Source organism: Polypterus senegalus, chromosome 2, assembly GCF_016835505.1.
Source record: "Polypterus senegalus isolate Bchr_013 chromosome 2, ASM1683550v1, whole genome shotgun sequence".
Taxonomy (NCBI): Eukaryota; Metazoa; Chordata; class Cladistia; order Polypteriformes; family Polypteridae; genus Polypterus; species Polypterus senegalus.
This window is the reverse complement of record NC_053155.1, coordinates 120,839,253-120,857,455: the sequence shown is the minus strand read 5'-3', so window position 1 is coordinate 120,857,455 and position 18,203 is coordinate 120,839,253. Positions and strand designations below refer to the sequence as shown.

Genomic DNA, 18,203 nt, shown 5'->3' with positions numbered 1-18,203 from the left:
AATAAGTGAGAAATGATAATAGGAATATATGGCCTTTCTTTCCAAGAAATTGTCTTTTTAAGAGGGTTGTATTCTGTGCTTGACTTAATCCAATTTCAACTGGAAAATAAAAATAAAATTTAAAAAACACCCACATATCCATTGCAGCACTTCTTAAAGTGAATACTCTAATGGGGGCAGGTGAAGCAGGCCACTGAAGTGTCATTTCCAATTTGATTTGCGCTTCCATTACAGCGAAAATTAGTCTTCAGGTGTCTGTTCAGTCCCTGGTGAGCTGTTTTCTACCATCACGCAAATTGGTGTGCTGACTTTGTTTTAGCCCTGGACTTGAACGTGAACAGATTTCCAAAACCTTTTCTGGCCATCTTCTGCTTTGTTCAGTGCCAAACCCTCCAAAGAAGCAGCACAGACTGTTTACCTGATTTTACAAAGTCTATTTACTTGAGCTTACACAACATTACTCAGAAAAATTCATTATATCATATTCCATTTCACTGGGCACCGAATATTTACCATTGTATTTGAGAATGTTTTTAATAGAATAAAATAAATGAATTACTTACTTGAAAAGGACTGCATGCATGCAACTTTAAAATAAACTCTTTTGTTTGTTCTCAACCTCTGTGTGAAGACTAACGAGTGTGCCCATGAGCATGCAACATTATGGAGTAGCTAACCATTAAGAGTTGGTTTCTGCCTTGCATTCAGTGCTGCCAAGATAAGCCCTGGCTCCTGTAACATAAAACTGGATTATGCAGGTTTGACCATGGATGGATAAGTGGACATGCACCCTGTTGTATAAGGCCATGCAAAAAAAAAATCTTTTACATTTTTTTCAGGCATTAAACTGCAGAACCTAACATCAGACATCCTAGCATCTGATTTAGTAAAGCTGAACATACTATCCTTGATTCTTCTCAGTATGGCCTGTTACATGTTTGGCATTGCGCTCAACTCCAATCCTTAACTTTGTTGGAAGCAAGCCCACATGGCAGCTGTATAATGTGTTTTTTTTGGAATAACTACTCCCAAGCTATAAGAGCCACCTGGTCACCAGACACTTGCTGTGAAGCTGTGTGAGCCACCTGGCAACCAGATGCACATCACTTCCAGGTCTATTTCCAGGAGTGGGTCCTGGTATCCGTGTTTGAGATTTGGTTCTCTTTGATTAAATCAAGATGATTGTGAAGGTCATTAATAGGATTGTTCTTTGTCTGGTTCCTTCCCTTCTCTTGACTGACCAGAACTTTCCAAACTGGGCGTTGAGGTACTGCAAAGCATCTTGCTGGGTGTCATAAAGCTAATACTTTATTTTTCAATTTCAATTATGACCTTTAATAATGAAAAAAACAAATTTGCAGTAGGGCTGTTAAATTAACCAAAAATTGTTAAGAGGACAGATTATCTCATATCTTTCCGACAGAAATAAATCCGAAGCCAAGAATGTAGCAGAGATAAAAAGCGAAATTACTAAAATAGATGAAGAACACGCCAGACTACCAAGCGAGACTCTACATAGGAGGAGGCAGGCTCTACATTCGGAATTAAACCTCTTGAAAACTAAAGAAACTGAACAACTAATCTACAAATCCAGACATTATTACTATGAACATGGAGAGAAAGCTAATAAGCTTTTAGCTCAACAATAATTTCAATGAATCTTACCTAATATCTAAGAGAATACAAAAGGATTATGCCGTATAACTCTGCGGGGAATATTTATAAACAGTGTGGGAGAGTTTCTAAGGGCTTAAATATATAAAAATAACCATACAAACATATGGTTTCTACTTCGCGGATTTTCACCTATCGCGGGGGGGGGTCTGGAACGCAACCCCCGCGATCGAGGAGGGATTACTGTATATATATATATATACTAGCAAAATACCCGCGCTTCGCAGAGGAGAAGTAGTGTGTTAAAGAAGTTATGAAAAAGAAAAGGAAACATTTTAAAAATAACGTAACATGATTGTCAATATAATTGTTTTGTCACTGTTATGAGTGTTGCTGTCATCAAGGATTTGATTATCATTATTTCTTTCAATCAGGTTCGTATTTGGAGGATGTGTTGTGTTCAAGTTATATTCCGTGTTTGTCAACCATTGTAAAGATAACAGGTTTCTGCGATGTTGTGATGTCCACGGCTTTATTTAATGTTAGCTCAGACCCGGCACTTAAAAGTTTCTCTCGCACTTTTGCTGAGTTTGTGCCAAACACTAGTCTATCCCTGACCATCTCATCTTCGTTTGCATAAGCACAGTCCTTCACCAGCAATTTTAACTCCGTTACAAAGTGATGAAAAGTCTTGTTTATACCCTGCGTCTTCTCATCAAACTTGTATCTCACGAATATCGTATTCGTCTTAGGCATGACAAATGCCAGCGGCAACGTGTTTATGAACCTAATTTAAAGTTAAGCTTTACACCTTGCTTTCCTATTCGTTTGCATAAGCACAGTCCTTCACCAGCAATTTTAACTCCATTACAGCAATTTTAACTTCGTTACAAAGTGATCAAAAGTCTCGTTTATACCCTGCGTCTTCTCATTAAACTTGTATCTCGTGAATATCGTATTGTCGTAGGCATGACAAACGCCAGCGGCAGCCTGTCTATGAACTTAATTTAAACTTAAGGTTTACACCATGCTTTGTTTCCGCACTATCTGCACTTATGAATATGCTTGTATGCGTCACTCGCTTCATATTCTTTTGCTGCCTTCTCAATTGTGTAATGCATTTTTGTTCAGCGCTCTTTGGAGCTCTTCCTTGTTCTCTGCGTACTGCGTTCACAATCAGTTCACGTGAGCCGCTCGGAGTACATGCATCAAACGTTCTCAGCTGTGCTTGTGCTATCTCGTGTGATCTTGCAATGTCCACGGCTTTATTTAATGTTAGCTAAGACCCGGCACTTAAAAGTTTCTTTCGCACTTTCGCTGAGTTTGTGCCAAACACTAGTCTATCCCTGACTATCTTATCTTCGTTTGCATAAGCACAGTCCTTCACCTGCGAATATTTAGCAGCAGCGTGTCTATTGCATTGCTGGTGACGGACGGCCTTATATGGGCAGGCACTCAATTACGTGGGAGGCATGATGATGAGGGACGCAACTCCGCCTCACACGGCGACTGAGCTGCAGGCTATGGCCATATATATGTACATAAGTAGGTTCCACTTATGACCGTTACATGCAGAATTTTGAAATTAAACCTGCCAAACTTTTGTAAGTAAGCTGTAGGAATGAGCCTGCCAAATTTCAGCCTTCTACTTACACGGGAAGTTGGAGAATTAGTGATGAGTCACTCAGTCAGTCAGTGAGGGCTTTGCCTTTTATTAGTATATATATATATATATATATATATATATATATATATAAATATATATTTATATATACATATATATATATAAATATATATTTATATATATATATATATATAATGGGGACATAGTTTGAAGCTATATATACATAATGGGGACATAGTTGGAAACTTCATACAGGCAAATTTCGCATAAACATTAGATCGTTTTTCTTCACACAGAGAATCACAGAAACATGGAATAATCTTCCAAGTAGTGTGGTAGACAGTAGGACTTTAGGGGCTTTTAAAATTAGACTTGATGTTTTTTTAGAAGAATTAAGTGGAGAGGACTGGCGAGCTTTGTTGGACTATATAGCCTGTTCTTGTCTAGATTGTTCTAATGTTGTAATGTATTATTATTATTATTATTATTATTATCATCCAAATGGCTGATCTTTTAGTCTTCCACTATCCCCCAGTGGTCACAAAAAACAGTGTTACTTATTATGCACTAAAGGGCTGAATCAATGTAGTTTAGGCAAACTCAATTGAGCTGTTACTTCAGACACAAGAAGGTAGCATGCTAAACTAGAAGACTGAGACCAAACATAATCTGTCTCCATTTATTCAACAGAGGATCATTCACTACATGGATGGACTCAAACTTTCGCCTATCCCAGCTTCAAATGACAATCAGACTGTGCTTGGGTGTAAATTGATTATTCTAAAGATGATAAAGGATAAAAGAAGAAGAATACACAGAAAAATAATCACCTGGAAATAAAAAAGCAATACAAACATATTTCAGATGTCAATTTATTAAAACAAATGTTCAGAGCAGTCATATTCTAGGTGGCTATGGAATGATTTGATTTTGTTGTTTGTTTATTTATTTTTTGTGCTGTTTTAACACTGTATATGTTCTGAATCATGAAGTATGCTTCTTCAGTAAAGAAAAAAAAACTGACACAACACTTTGTACAGTAAAAATTCACAGTTAGTAATTGTTGTTACTATAGAATGCCAAAATGTCCTTGTTCTAATAATAGGTGCCCTAACTTGATATTCAATTGGAGTAACAGATTTATTGTGTCTCTAGGTTGGTATGGTAGTACTGTGGCTAGCACTGCCAGAGTTCTAGGATCTAATCCCATCCCAGGTTAACATATGTGTGAATTTTGCTTTCTCCCCAAGTCTGTGTGAGTTTTTCCTTGGATATTGTATTTGTCACCCCTTGTCCCAAACACCTCTGTGTTAGAATAACTGGGGCAGTCCATCTTATGCACTCATCAATATTTGGCCAGTTTGAAGCTGCCCCCTAACCTAACCTACAAAACGCTGGGATGTGAGAGAGAAACTAAGATAACTGGCAAAATGCAACTGCACACATAAGCAGTATGTGAAAATTCCACTTTGACAGCACCTAGGATTCAAACCGAGGATTATGGGACTACGAGGAAGCAGCACTAACCAATTGCACCAAACTACTTGATGGATCAAAAATATCATTGGGTTTCTGTTGTTAATAGAACAACTTCCAAGTTTTTATTCCAGAGTAGTCATTCAATTTCAACCAATCAGCTGTAAAGATAGCCCCTGAGAATGTAACATATGACCAAAGGCATATAATTTGACTATTTTTTGTTTATAAGGATTAAAAACCTTGCTTACATTAATAATATGTATATGATGACTTTTTCACCTAAATTTGTAGCATTTCACATGTATGTTGCATGTATTTTAGAAAATGAGAAAAGGTATTTTTTTTAATTTAGGGCTATGCAGGATTTTTCTTGTACTTTCAGATTCATAGTGTTACTTAAAAGCTGTATTATTGAATGAAATACTGTCATAGAACAATATGTTTAATGTTATACCAGCAACAACAGAAACTTGCTGATATTGGATTGACATGGTTACTGTATCTTAAATTTAATTTCCTTGGTAAAGACTTAGTCTTTAAAAAATAAAATGCCAACTCATTACACGAAGAGCTTAATTTTTGTTTCTTTATTAGTCTTTTACTAATGGATAACTACTGTATACGCAAAGATGAATGTGTAAAGGGATAGATACTATAATTCAGAAAGCTTTTAAACAATATAATATGGAAAAATGTTTATTGGGACATCATTTGATAGTGCAGGTTTAGAGTTTAAAGCTTCTAACTGCTTGTTCTTATTGATTTGCTTTGTAAAGTACAGTACATACTTGTTTACACAATGTGTATTTTCTTTGAAGCTCTTCCGCCATAAATAATGCTAAGAAAAGGCTTTTCATGCAAATCTAAAACTATTTTGCTGCTTTTAATTAATTTGGCTTAGCTGCAAGGTCTCTACCTCCCAGTGTGATAATGGAGTTGGCTTTGCGGTCAAGAACACGGCCATTCTCCCTCTGTTCGATCCAAGATGAGAATAGGCCTGGTGAATCTTAAAATCACTGAGCACATGAAAACTAATCAATGGCGTGAAGAACAAATGGCTTTAGTTCTCCGACAGGCAGGAGCAGCAAAAGAGATTAAGGCTTTGAGTCTTTTCTCTGTGCATTCTCCTTCTTAAAGCAGCCGATCCTCTTTGCAGAGGCCAGGTTAACATAAAAAGAAAGAGATGAGCTATGGTGGATTTATTTGATGAGCGGGTTACATCTCTTGATGCATTTGTGTCTCGCTTTTTAAGACACACTTTTCTTAATGATGTAGGAAAAAAACTTCAAAAGACTGTCCTCTGAGGAAGACAGCAACAGGTCGTGCATTGACATAAAAATCAATGAGCCAGTCCCTTTATTTAAGGCAAGTCTTTCATTAACTATTTTTGTATAATGTTAGCTTTTTGCATCAAAAATAAAATACCATTAACTAGTGGTTACCAGCACAAAGTGAAAAAATATTATTTTTGGAAATCAACCAATGAATGTTTATTTTACAAGGTACAGTTCCTGACATAAGCCATTTCAAACCACAGCAGAACACATTTCACAGATTCAGAACAAAATCCTAAAGTTACAATACTTAGATTTATATAGTGCTTTTCTAGACACTCAAAGTGCTTTACATAGAAAGTAGGGGAGCCACTTCAACTATCATCAATGTGCAGCATGCAAATGAATGATGCAATGGCAGCCATTCTTGTGTCAGTGCGCTCACCACACATTATCCACTAGGTGGTGAAGGCATGAGTGAGATACTGTAGTTAGCCAATTGCAGAGAGGGGATGATTAGGCAGTCAAAATGGACAAGGTCTTAGTGGGCAGTTTAGCCAGGATATTGGGGATACACTCTGCTCTTTTTGAACCAGAGATCTTTTATGACAACATGCAGTCAGGACTTTGGTTTTATGTCCCATCTGAAAGACAGCACCATTTTTACAGAACACTGTCCCCATCATTGCACTAGGGCATTGGAATCCTCACACAGACCACAGGGTACGTGTTCCCTGCTGGCCTCACCAACAGCTCTCCCAGTCCTCTTAATTTAAATGGTATGTTTAGGATTTACTGGTACCTTCTCTAGGACCATTCCTTACTTTGCGACCAGTGCTATCAAGACTGTCTCTACCCAATATACCCCAGAATTAGATTAAGCGGATTTTAGAATGGCATGTTGTGGTGTAGTATATGTGAAATTTGAAAATCAATTCCTGTTTTAATATATTATGCTACATGCCTTAGCATTATATTGTACAAAGATCACCACTTGCAGCAGGACACATACACTCAGTTCTGGGCTGTCCAGTAGATGCAGGTTTTTAAACAAACTCACTCATTTATTGTTTCTCAGTTTCTTTTGTGACTAAATTAGGCCACTTGATTTTTGTTTTACTACCTGTACTCCCATAAACACTACATCAGATATATATTACTTGTCAATTAACTTTCAACAGCATGCATCTTATTACTGCTGTTACCTCACTATTTTGGAGTCGAGGGTTTCAAATCACAGCCTAGTCACCGGTTTCAGTGTCTATTTGGTTTTTCTTCTGGTATCCAGTTTTCTTCCCATATGTCAAAGATGTGCATTTTAAGTTAGTTGCAGAGTTTTAAACTGAAGTTCCAGTTTGGTGTGATGGCCTGGAGGGTTTATTCCTGCCTTACACCAATTGTATAGACTTCAGTCCCCCACAAACCTATAGCTGGATTAAGCAGTGATCGACAATGGAATAATGGAAGCCATTTGTTTCTATAGTTTCTTAACTTATTAAAGGGTGACAAAAACAACAGGGCTAAAGGCAGAAACCAGTCTTGGATGATACAGCACTTCATTACAGGACACAGTTACAAACACACACTCTCATCATGGATCAATTTAGAGTCACCAATTGAAGTAACTTGCACATCTGCAGGGTAGTTCAATCCAGAGTACATGGAGAGAACTCATGCTGAGACACTAGGGGCAGAAGTAAGTTGGGCAGGAATTGGTCCCTCTATTTTTCTTTATTTTTGTTTTTCTTTTCCTTTAGCTTGTTTTTGGCATTGAAAAGATGACTTTTTGTAAATCACAGCTGGGTATAAACAAGCAATGCAGATTACAATGTAGCTAACTTAAATAGCATATAGGTTGGTGTGTGTATTTTCAACATAAAGTACCTGCTGCAAAAACATATTTAAATAAAAATAAAAGAGAACAAGTCAAGGGAAAATAATAATTTCCTTCTTTGTAAGTCATATAAAAGTGTGAGAAATTTGCTGGAAATGTAATATACAGTGGACTGGGAATGAGAGCAGACTGAGATGGGGGATAGAGCCTACAATCTAATCATCTGCTCAGTTATTGACTTTTATTGACTCTTAACTAGAAATTTAAGAAATGCAAAAGCAGCCACAATAGGGACCTGACTACTGAGTTTGAAAAACTGATGGTTCGAACAAAACATGAATAGAGAATGAGATGAAACAATTGGAAACAATACTGCATCTAAAAAGACATGAATATCTGTGTAAGCTGTTTACAAGAAACCCAGCAAATACAGCAGATAGAAAATGTCTTGTTTTAACCTCTATATATATATATATATATATATATATATATATATATATATATATATATATATACAGTATATATATAATATGCACAAAAGCACTTTTTTATGACTATCCCAGTAAGAATAACAAATTAGACAAATGTCATGTTTATAGTTTAATGTGCGTTTGGCTGAGGCATGAGTAAAAAAAATGACATCTAGTGCATGATCTGAACATTTTTATAAGAAATTTCAAAATATCTGCCAAAAAGGAAAGCTGCACAGTAGTGAAAAGGGTACAAGCAGGTGGAAGAGTGTGCACCAGCCTAGCCTGTAATGGGCTGGCATCTCAATTCCTTCCTTCGGTCCCAGTATTTGCTCCAACCCCACCAGCTCAGTAGTGAATTTTTTGGATTTGAATAATTAATCAATAAAATAAATCGTCCTGATATATGCCTTTATTAAACCTTTGTCTTCACTGTATTTTACTTTATTATTTATAATTTCCAATTAATTAAACTCCAATTATTTTTATCTGAAAATGGTTTACATACATCCTCCCCAATAATTTCCAAATATTTTACAATGACACTTACGATTTTCTTCTAAATGAATTACAACTTGCTAAAATAAGTAAAGAATCATATTAAGCATGATTATGTTTGTATATATAATTTCATAAGATTTACATTCATTCTGTTGCATTTACCAGCACAAAAGTTAGATAATATCAGCTGAAGATTAAAGGTAAATGAAGGAGCCATGCTGATGTTTGGTTGAAGGATCACCACAGAAGTGATAGCCACTTGTAATTGCACAAAAAGAAAGAGGACAAAAGAGGTTATATGATTATTTTACATCTAACTTATTCGTTTAACAAAGGTGACTTAAAATGGCTGCACATAGTGCAAATGTCTGTGGAAATGTATTGGAGCCCATAAAGTTATGTGACTTTCTGAGGGTACCAGAGTGAGTTGGGGTGGGGGATACAATTGAACCAGTTATTTGTTAGACTTTACTTGTGTTTCTTACTTTTCTGAAAAATAAAGGCATGGTTTATAGGGTGCAGAGAATCTACAAAATGAGACAGGAAACACATAATAATATAATTCATGTATAACATTGACCTAACCATATACACAATTTACAGAAAGCCCTGCAACTGGATGCCCTGTAGATGATGAACACCACAAACAGGTAGTATGTCAGGCCAATGGAACAGTGCATCAAAAAGCTAAAAGAGTCTTCAAGGACTTAGCTTAAGTTACAAAGGCACCAAGAGATAGCACGGTCACACCCGACTTAAGCCTTTTTAGGTGGCTAACTAATCAAGATAAAGCAAGTCCTGTCATGCTCCATTGGTCCAGTTAGCTTTGAGCAGATGAAAGGCGCAACACCTCAAAGGCAGTTAGGGGACATACATAATGGTTAAGGTGGAAATAAGGGGCCACATAATTTAGATAACACACTGAGGAAGATTTGCTAAGGAAAGCCTGCAAAATACTCTCATGTTACTTGGTATCAGCTTATATTACCATCCATTCTATATTTTATTTGAGGTATTTCCTGACCTACTAACAATTTATAGTGTATATATGCAAACAAAAAGATGGATGGATCTGTTCTGCTTGAAGTATTTGTTTATTTCCTGAATGGATTCTATTTTTTATTGTAACATACATATTGTTTATGTACATAATCACTGCTGCCTTATGGTTTCATGCCTTGTGGTTGAAGGGTTTCTTCAGCTACTCTCATGTCTCATATGGGTTAATTCACAACTCTAAACAGGCCAACGTAAGTAAGAGAGAGTGTGTATATGCCTTTTAGTGGTCTTCTGTCCCTTCCTGGACTTGTTCCTGACTAGTGGCCAGTGCTGCCTAGATAGGCTCCACACCCAGCAAACCTTAACTTAAGTGTTGGAGAATGAAGGAATGAATGAATAAATGAATGAATGAATGAATGATGGTATGTGTGGATGTGCCCTTTGAAGAAATGGCATCTCTTTCAGGGTTAGTCCCTGCATTATGTCTTATGGTGCAGCAGTTCTATTTAGCTCCATGTGGTCCTTTAATTGACCATGCAAGTCCAGAAAATGAATAGGTGAAGTTATTTATGTTCTATGAAATTTTATAAATTTAACAGTAGAACAAAAAACAAGCAAACTAATATCAAGGAAAATCTGCTTTGAATTTTAACAAACTTAGGTGTACAACACCTATCACAAAAATATATCTGGGTATTTGACCATTAGATGAAATTCAAGTCTCTGACTCAAGAAGGTTAGATATTAATTGGATTAAGCATTATTGATTTTTGATTTTTTAAAATATTTTTACATTGCATGTAAGTAATGATAAGGAATTCACCTCAATTTTTTTTGGAGGTAGGATGTGGTAATGACTAAATAGCTGCACTGCACAAATCCACATTTACATTCTGCTTCTTAATTCCATTTTGTAAAATATTTTTCACTCTAATGTATCTGTGACATGTGTCAGAAGAATGAAATAAGGTATTTTCAAATTATATTTTTAATGGAATAACAACAGTTGTTAAGGTGACAAGCTTTCAAGGCTACAGATTGTATAACTGCCATCTGGAATCATTCAACATTAACAATAAAGCATTTTAACTGAAATACGGACTTGCAAGTTTGCTTTTAAATAGATATATGCTGGAGCAAGTGCATGGGTGACTGTGTTACATTATTGAGATAAAATCAGGAACTTCTTTCATGGGGTACACATTATCCTGTTCAATGACTGACTCCATGACCTACAGGGCTACACAGAATCTGAATACTGTCTTTGTTATGAAAGTCTTAGTTGATAGTTACAAAGTAAATTTCAATATGCCAATCATTTTTTTAATATATCGCATGTTGGGGAGCACAGTAGCACAATGGCTGGTACTGCTTCCTTATGTAAATAGTGTCCCAAGTTTGAATCCCATGTCCAGTTGCTATTTGTCCATAGTCTGTATGGAGTGACCAATATTACATTAATAAAAAAATGCACTGTATATCCTTGTGGAGATGATGACACAGTGCTACTGCGGTTAATGATTCTGCCTCACTGGGATTTAAATTCTACACAAAGTCAGTTAGTGTGTTTACATGTGTTTCAAAAACCCAAATATTCACAGAAACCTATTTTTTTGTATGCCATGTACACCCTTGCTCCAATTAGTGAAATCAGGTTATTGGCCTCTGAGAAACCTGGTTAACAGAGTTAGACTTCTCTGTGAATAATCCAATTATGTGGCAATATAAACCCTTAACTGGGTTACTGTTAAGAATTTTGTAGTCTGCACATGTCCATTGCACTCTGTGAGCCTGTGCATGTATTTGCTTTGCCTGGACTTTCAGAAGTTGTGGGTAGTTGCATCCACAAAATTATATTTCCAGATACAAATGTTCCTTACGATCAGATTATTCATTCTCTTAGCTGAACTAATCTGTCTCAATATTTTAGAAATAGCCAATTATGTGTTGATGAGCTGAATGTTCAGTGCTAAACTAAGCAACGCAATCTCGAGATCAGTAGGGTAACACGTTAAAAGTAACACACATTACATAGTCCAATTACTTTTTAAAGTAACAACTAACCTAATGCAATACTTACTGCCAAGCAGGAAAAAGTTTGCTGTGGGCAATTTAGTAACAGAAACCTATAAATAAAGCCTCAATCTGACTAAGCATATTTATAAAACACAAGAAAATGACCACAGGCATCACATGTATTGTCTGATTCACAGTGGGCGATGATAACGTTTACGCAGTTTAATGAAGTCAGAGTCTTTTGACAAAGGAGAACTCCAGAAATGTATTTAAATATATAATCACAGATTATTAAGAAACCAGATTAGTACCTTGACCGGGTTATTCAACCTAATTGGATTTAAGTGTGCACATGTAAAACGCACTGAGTGTGTATGGAATTTACATGTTCTCCAAATGACTCTGCTGGTATTCCAGTTTTCCCTCCCTCATCTCCAAAGACATGTCTGTTAAGTGAATTTGCAGGTCTAAATTAGCCTTGTGTGAGTGTGGACATGGGGGTGTATGTGTGCAAGAGTGGGCCCTGTAATGGACTGGTACCCCACCTAGGGTTGGTTTATGCTTCAACACCCATGCTATTGGGATAGACTCCTGTAACTTACAGGCACAGATTGGATTTGGCAGCTTGAGTTATAATACTGCATGTTATTTATGTTACTGTTACAGTTAGAACATGAAGCTTCTATAATAAATGGTAACATGTATGTGTAAGTTGTATAAGTCACTGGTCTAACGAAGATTATTGTATGGCTGTGAAGCTTATGCCATCAGAAAAGAAGGGGAGGAACCGCTCATCAGAAAAGAAATGTGCATGCTGTGATGGCTGCTAGGGGGTCTCATTAAGAGAAAGAAAAATAAAATTGTGCAAAATGGCAGCGGTCAGATGTATAATGGAGAAAGTCATGGAAAGTAGGATGAGGTGGTTTGGGCCGATAGTATGTAGTAGGGAGGATGACCTCCTTGGAAAAGCACGGCAGCTGTCAGTAGAAGGGAGAAGATTTAGAGAAAGGCAGAGGCTTGGTGGCAAGAAATATAAAAGTGTAAATGCTGCAGAACAGGATAACTTGAAACAGAGAATCTAAATAGCTGACTCATAACAGCTGGGGAACAATGGTGAAAAGTAGAAATTAATGAAAACGTTACACAGGAGTAACATTATATTTGTTTGTTTTACTTGTTTCGTTAGGGTTTGTAAATAAAATGCTATAAATGTAAATTTTCAAGCTCATGGTGAATATTCAACATGATAAATTGCACGACGGATATTCTCAAGAAGCATTTTCCCCTCTTGCACTCAATAACATAAATAATAATTCAGGAAGGACAAGACTTTCGCTTTAAACACAGTCAAAGGTCTGCATTGGTAATTTTTATACAGTATGCTAGCAAGCCACATGCACCTCCATCTTTAGAACTTTAATACTCACTATTTCCAGCTTATACACGTAACTGTTTTAAAGATCAAAAACAGATTGATTCGATGACCTATATCACACTCAAATTCACCAAGTTTAAATTTATTTCCTCGCATTAACCACTACATGCAACTGAAATGTGAACATTGCATCAGAAAATGGTTCCCTGCTTCATGAAACAGAAACAATTACCCCTCTTGACTCCAGTTTCTTGATTTTTTATAGGTATGGAGGTTTTGCTGCTGCCAATTGGATCAAAAACCTGGTTTCAGCTTTAAGAATGATATATGAATTATTTGCAACAATACCCTCAAACTATATAAATCAGAAAATTATATATATTTTTATACAATTTTAAAATAGCTGTGCACCTGGATTGATATATACTGTGTGTGTAACAATATATTCAAGCCAATCGATGCTTGTATATAATCGGAAAGGGACAGAAAAGCAGTGTATAATTTAATCTAATGTTTTAAAGCCACATTAATAATCCATCTTGTACCGCAATAATAATGCAGATATACAAATTGAAGACTAGAATGATAAAGACAAACAATATACATATTATATCTACTGTATATAGTTGCTTTATTTTACTTTCAAACTGTTTTTCTCAGCTTTATTGAAGTTTGCCACATTAACAGGTCAGAATTTTTTTTATTTAAATTAAATTCATGACTAAAGCCATATGGTTCAAGTTCAGGTCTAAGTTATGAAATTCTGAAGTATACCTTTCTCTTAAGGCACATGGTGGCTTTCAGTCTACTATAATAAAGGATGTACACGCTATTGTTTTCTCTATTCATTCACATAAGCAATGTTAGCATCATATTATACATTACACAACACTGCTGCTTGCAGAAAACCATGCAAGTCGACAGAGCACAATTTCTTTGCATTAAATAAGTTTAAAACATATTTATGTACTCATATTCTAGCTTGCCTATTCATTTGGTGCCAGTCCTGAACAGCAATAAACACAAGGCAGACACCAACCATGGATAGGGTGCCATTATTTATTGTTTTTGTTATGAAACATGCTATTTTGTTGAACTATAGTAATTAGCATTAAGCATCTGTCGTCTTGGACCCTTTTCATCTTTTAGAAAGTATATAATTATAACATTACAGACCTAATGGTCTTTTCTGTTATTTGTCATGAATGGTAAAATACACAATTGAAATGTGCGCATATGTGTGATAAGCAGTGCAATTGGTAATCTTAGTTAATTTGCATCATGTAGGTTTATAGGATCATATGTGATTTATGGATCCAGCGGTAAGAAACCTGTGGTTTTTGTCGATTCTGTTAATCATTCTTTATTTTATACAGTGCCTGCCACGTTGGGCACCGCTAGATGCCAAACAAACTAAATAAGGTTATACAACAACTTAGCCTGATAAAAGCATTTAAAAAGAAAAGATTCAATACTTGCTATAACAAGCCAGATACACTTTACAACTGCATAATAATCTCGATGGTGAAGTTCTAAGGAAGAGGCGCTTGCATGAAGAAAGGGTTAGAAACTGTAACATCTATCTTCCATAAATCGCAAAATGCAGGACAGTCGTTTTACGATGCTTTGCCGAACAATCCTCCCAGTTTCTCAATTTAGACCGCACACATGTGAGACGTATAGATAATAAAATGTTTATCAATTTTAACCTAAAATAATTGTGTTTTACTACTAGGGGGTCGCGTGTCCGCGAGCTACAGAATGGAATCTTAAAATGAACAACACACCGACGAAAAAGTGTGTGTCCACTTGTACCGATGACAACACCGCTCGTTATTACGTCCGATAGCCGGGCAATTACAGCGAGTTATCTTCTTCACACGTTGTCTGCGGAGAGAGGATCTCAAAATGAAAAGATGAGTGCCGCATCTTTTCTTACTGTAGTAAACATGGCCATTCAGAAAATAAAATAAAAGACAGTTGGCATGATACACTGGGCTTCCATTACATTTTCTGTAGTCTGCACCAATACGATAGATAGATAGATAGATAGATAGATAGATAGATAGATAGATAGATAGATAGATAGATAGATAGATAGATAGATATGAAACGTTAGGAAACAAAGCTTTAATTATTTTAGGACTTAAAGAGAGACGGAACGTTTCATATCTATCTATCTATATCTAATATGCAATGCTGTCGCCTTTGTTTCTTTTCTTCAATTCGAATAAGTACACTAAAGGACTGTTATATAAGGGTCTTGATTCACCCTTCTGCTGAAATGTATTTTCTAATCATCACAATAGTAACGACGGGCTGTATGTTGCGGTATCCTATCTTTTATCAATTTCCTTGCCCTGTCCAACGGTGTGACTACACTTCTTTTAAATTTCCAAGCAGAGGGCAACAACTTCAAGAAGGTAGCCAATCGGGAATGTGATGAACGCTGCTCGGCAAGTCACCTGTTGTAAAATTATATACTTTAGAAGTGCGGTTCAAAAACATCATACGCTTGAAAATATTAGGGTCCGAAACATTCCATACCAGACACTACGCTAAACTTGGATTCGAGCAGATAATCTTAATTAAGAGCTAAGTGAAGATTCTTCATATGACGATAAAGAGGTTTCGTCGAGTTTACCTCCTGTATTTTAACAGCGCCGCTATGCCACCACGCTGTATTACTGTACTTCCATTCCTTATTGTTCCGCAGTAAATCCTAAAGCATCTACATACTAAAAGGCGCCGGCTTCATCCTGCGATTTCTCGATTCAAACTGCACAAGTACATCTACATTTCATTTTCCTTAGCGTGTCCTTCTTTATTACGCATAAAGTACCTACCTCACTCATGATTCTACAAGGTTATTAATCTCGGGCAGCTTGCAAGATTTCCAGTACGGTATCTGCAATCGGGATAGAAGGAAGTCACGGTCTTTTTTTCAGCAACTGCCGACTCGAGGGAGAGCTTTTTAAAGTATAAGAGCAACTCCTCAATGTCATCACGTTACAACTAAACCAATAGGATTGCCGTCAGCGAATTTGATCATGATGCTCCGTCTTCATCGCCACCCAGTGTCCTACAAGACAACATTCACCGGCTAGGTAGACCATTTTTTTTCTTCTCTTCCAGTTTGCAGTACCTGAACCATGTTTGTAAGTTTGGTCAGTACTGCAGACAATTCAGAGGGCAAATAATTTGTAATAAAGGTTTTATTATTACTATGAATATTTCTATTATTGTTGATATTATTATTATTACTCGGTAAAAGAAGTGCAACAGAATAAATTAAAGCGTAATATGGCAGAAGAAGAAGCTTGTCGACCCTCCCCGCAAAGACGCGCAAAAAGGTTGCTGCATACGATTAACATTTCGACAGGGGCGAACCCCTCGGGGATTTGAGATTGGAAGATAAATATGATACACGGATATTTCTATGCATGTGCCCGCGTGGGTGCATTACTACTGTAAATGCATGCGTGGGTGGGCGTGCAAGACAGACATGCCTCGATACACATTATGTTCTGTATGTATACGTTTATCTTTTCATATAGGAGCTCTATAGACTTACAAATAAAATATTTTAAGTATGCGTTTTTATGCATATTAGCTCTATTGCATGTACAATTTTCTCTTTCTATGTATATGTATAAATCTAAATCTATCTATCTATTTTTATAAGTGTTCACTGCAGGTAAAATAATAAAAATAATCTATGCATAATAGCCAGAATGTATAAAGAAATACATGACCAGGGCACAAAAGGCTTCCAGTACACATGCTATTACTATTTTCCTAACCCAGGCAAACCCAAGGAACAAAGAGGCACTGGGATCTCAAGAGAAACCATTTTTTAAGTGAAAGTACACAGGTGACAGATGATGCCCTCTAGAGACAGTGCAGTAAATGAGAGGCAATAGGAGACAGGGCCCCTATCATATGCAATATTTGCCAAGAAATAACTATAAAAAAGGTCCTGCATGGATCAATAAGTTGAAGGAGCATTTATTGGCAGTCATTTAAAATATGAATAAATCTAGTCAAGATTATTCAAATGTATTTGAATGGCTAAGTATAGTGCAATCCCCAAGTCACAGATCTTGGGCTAGCCTGGAAGAGAAACACCAGATCATGCAGCATTCTTTTCAGTGAGTTTTATGGCTTGCAATTTTGATTCAACACCCTTTTAAAGAAGGCATGTCTTTGAAGTGCTTTCTCCATCAACTCTGTGAGTTCAGTTCAGTTAGGAGTAGAGTTGTTAGGTATACTGTTATAGTGGCTTATTCAACATAATTGGCTGTACAGAACTGCAACTACACTGCTGATCAGCTTTGCCTTTGTTACAATGCCATGATGCAACATTGCAAAACAAAGGGCAAATTAATATCAAGTAGATGAAGAATGAAAATCATAAATCAAAAGAATGGGCAGGGATCAAAAGTGAGAAGAAAAGCATATCATGCAACTAGAACCAAATTTCTAAATAACACTAAAATAATTCTACCTCCCTGAAAAGATTTAAATCACTAAATAAAACAGAATAATTTTCACATATATCCATAAAGTTGGAAGCTGGGGATAACATTAAATAGTGGCTGCTTGGAGATGTCACATGTCATGGCTTCCAGTAAGCACATGGTGGTATTGAAAGCCTTCAATAAGAGAAATACCCCTGGGGCCATCTACAAAACATACAAAATCATAAGTTCCATATTCAAATACAATAAAGAAAATAGTAAAGTGATAAAAATTATGATCATGATACCATACCATTTTCTAAGCCTGCTTAATCTTGTGCAGAGCACTGCTAGCAGGATCCTAACCCAGCAAGTATGTGGTGCAGGGTAGGAACAATTCCCAGATAGACAGGGCGCCAGGTCATCGAAAGGGTGAACACACTCAAACACCAAATACAAATAGTTTAGGGACAATTTAGAGTCACCAATCCCCCTAACCTGCATGTCTTTGGACTGTGGGAGGAAACCCAAGCAAACATGGAGAGAACATGCAAACT

The 18,203-nt window shown here is 36.5% G+C and overlaps 1 protein-coding gene across 1 annotated transcript in view; it reads right to left on the bottom strand.

Moving 5' to 3' along the window:
- The window catches only part of LOC120523293 (calmodulin regulator protein PCP4-like), a 139,572-nt gene extending 123,385 nt beyond the window's left edge, over positions 1–16,187 (bottom strand). Inside the window, exon 1 of the mRNA XM_039744496.1 lies at positions 16,033–16,187. Within this exon, the coding sequence (XP_039600430.1) occupies positions 16,033–16,041 (9 nt within the window). The 5' untranslated portion in view covers positions 16,042–16,187. The remainder of the gene's footprint in view (positions 1–16,032) is intronic.
- Between the last annotated feature and the right edge of the window lie 2,016 nt (positions 16,188–18,203).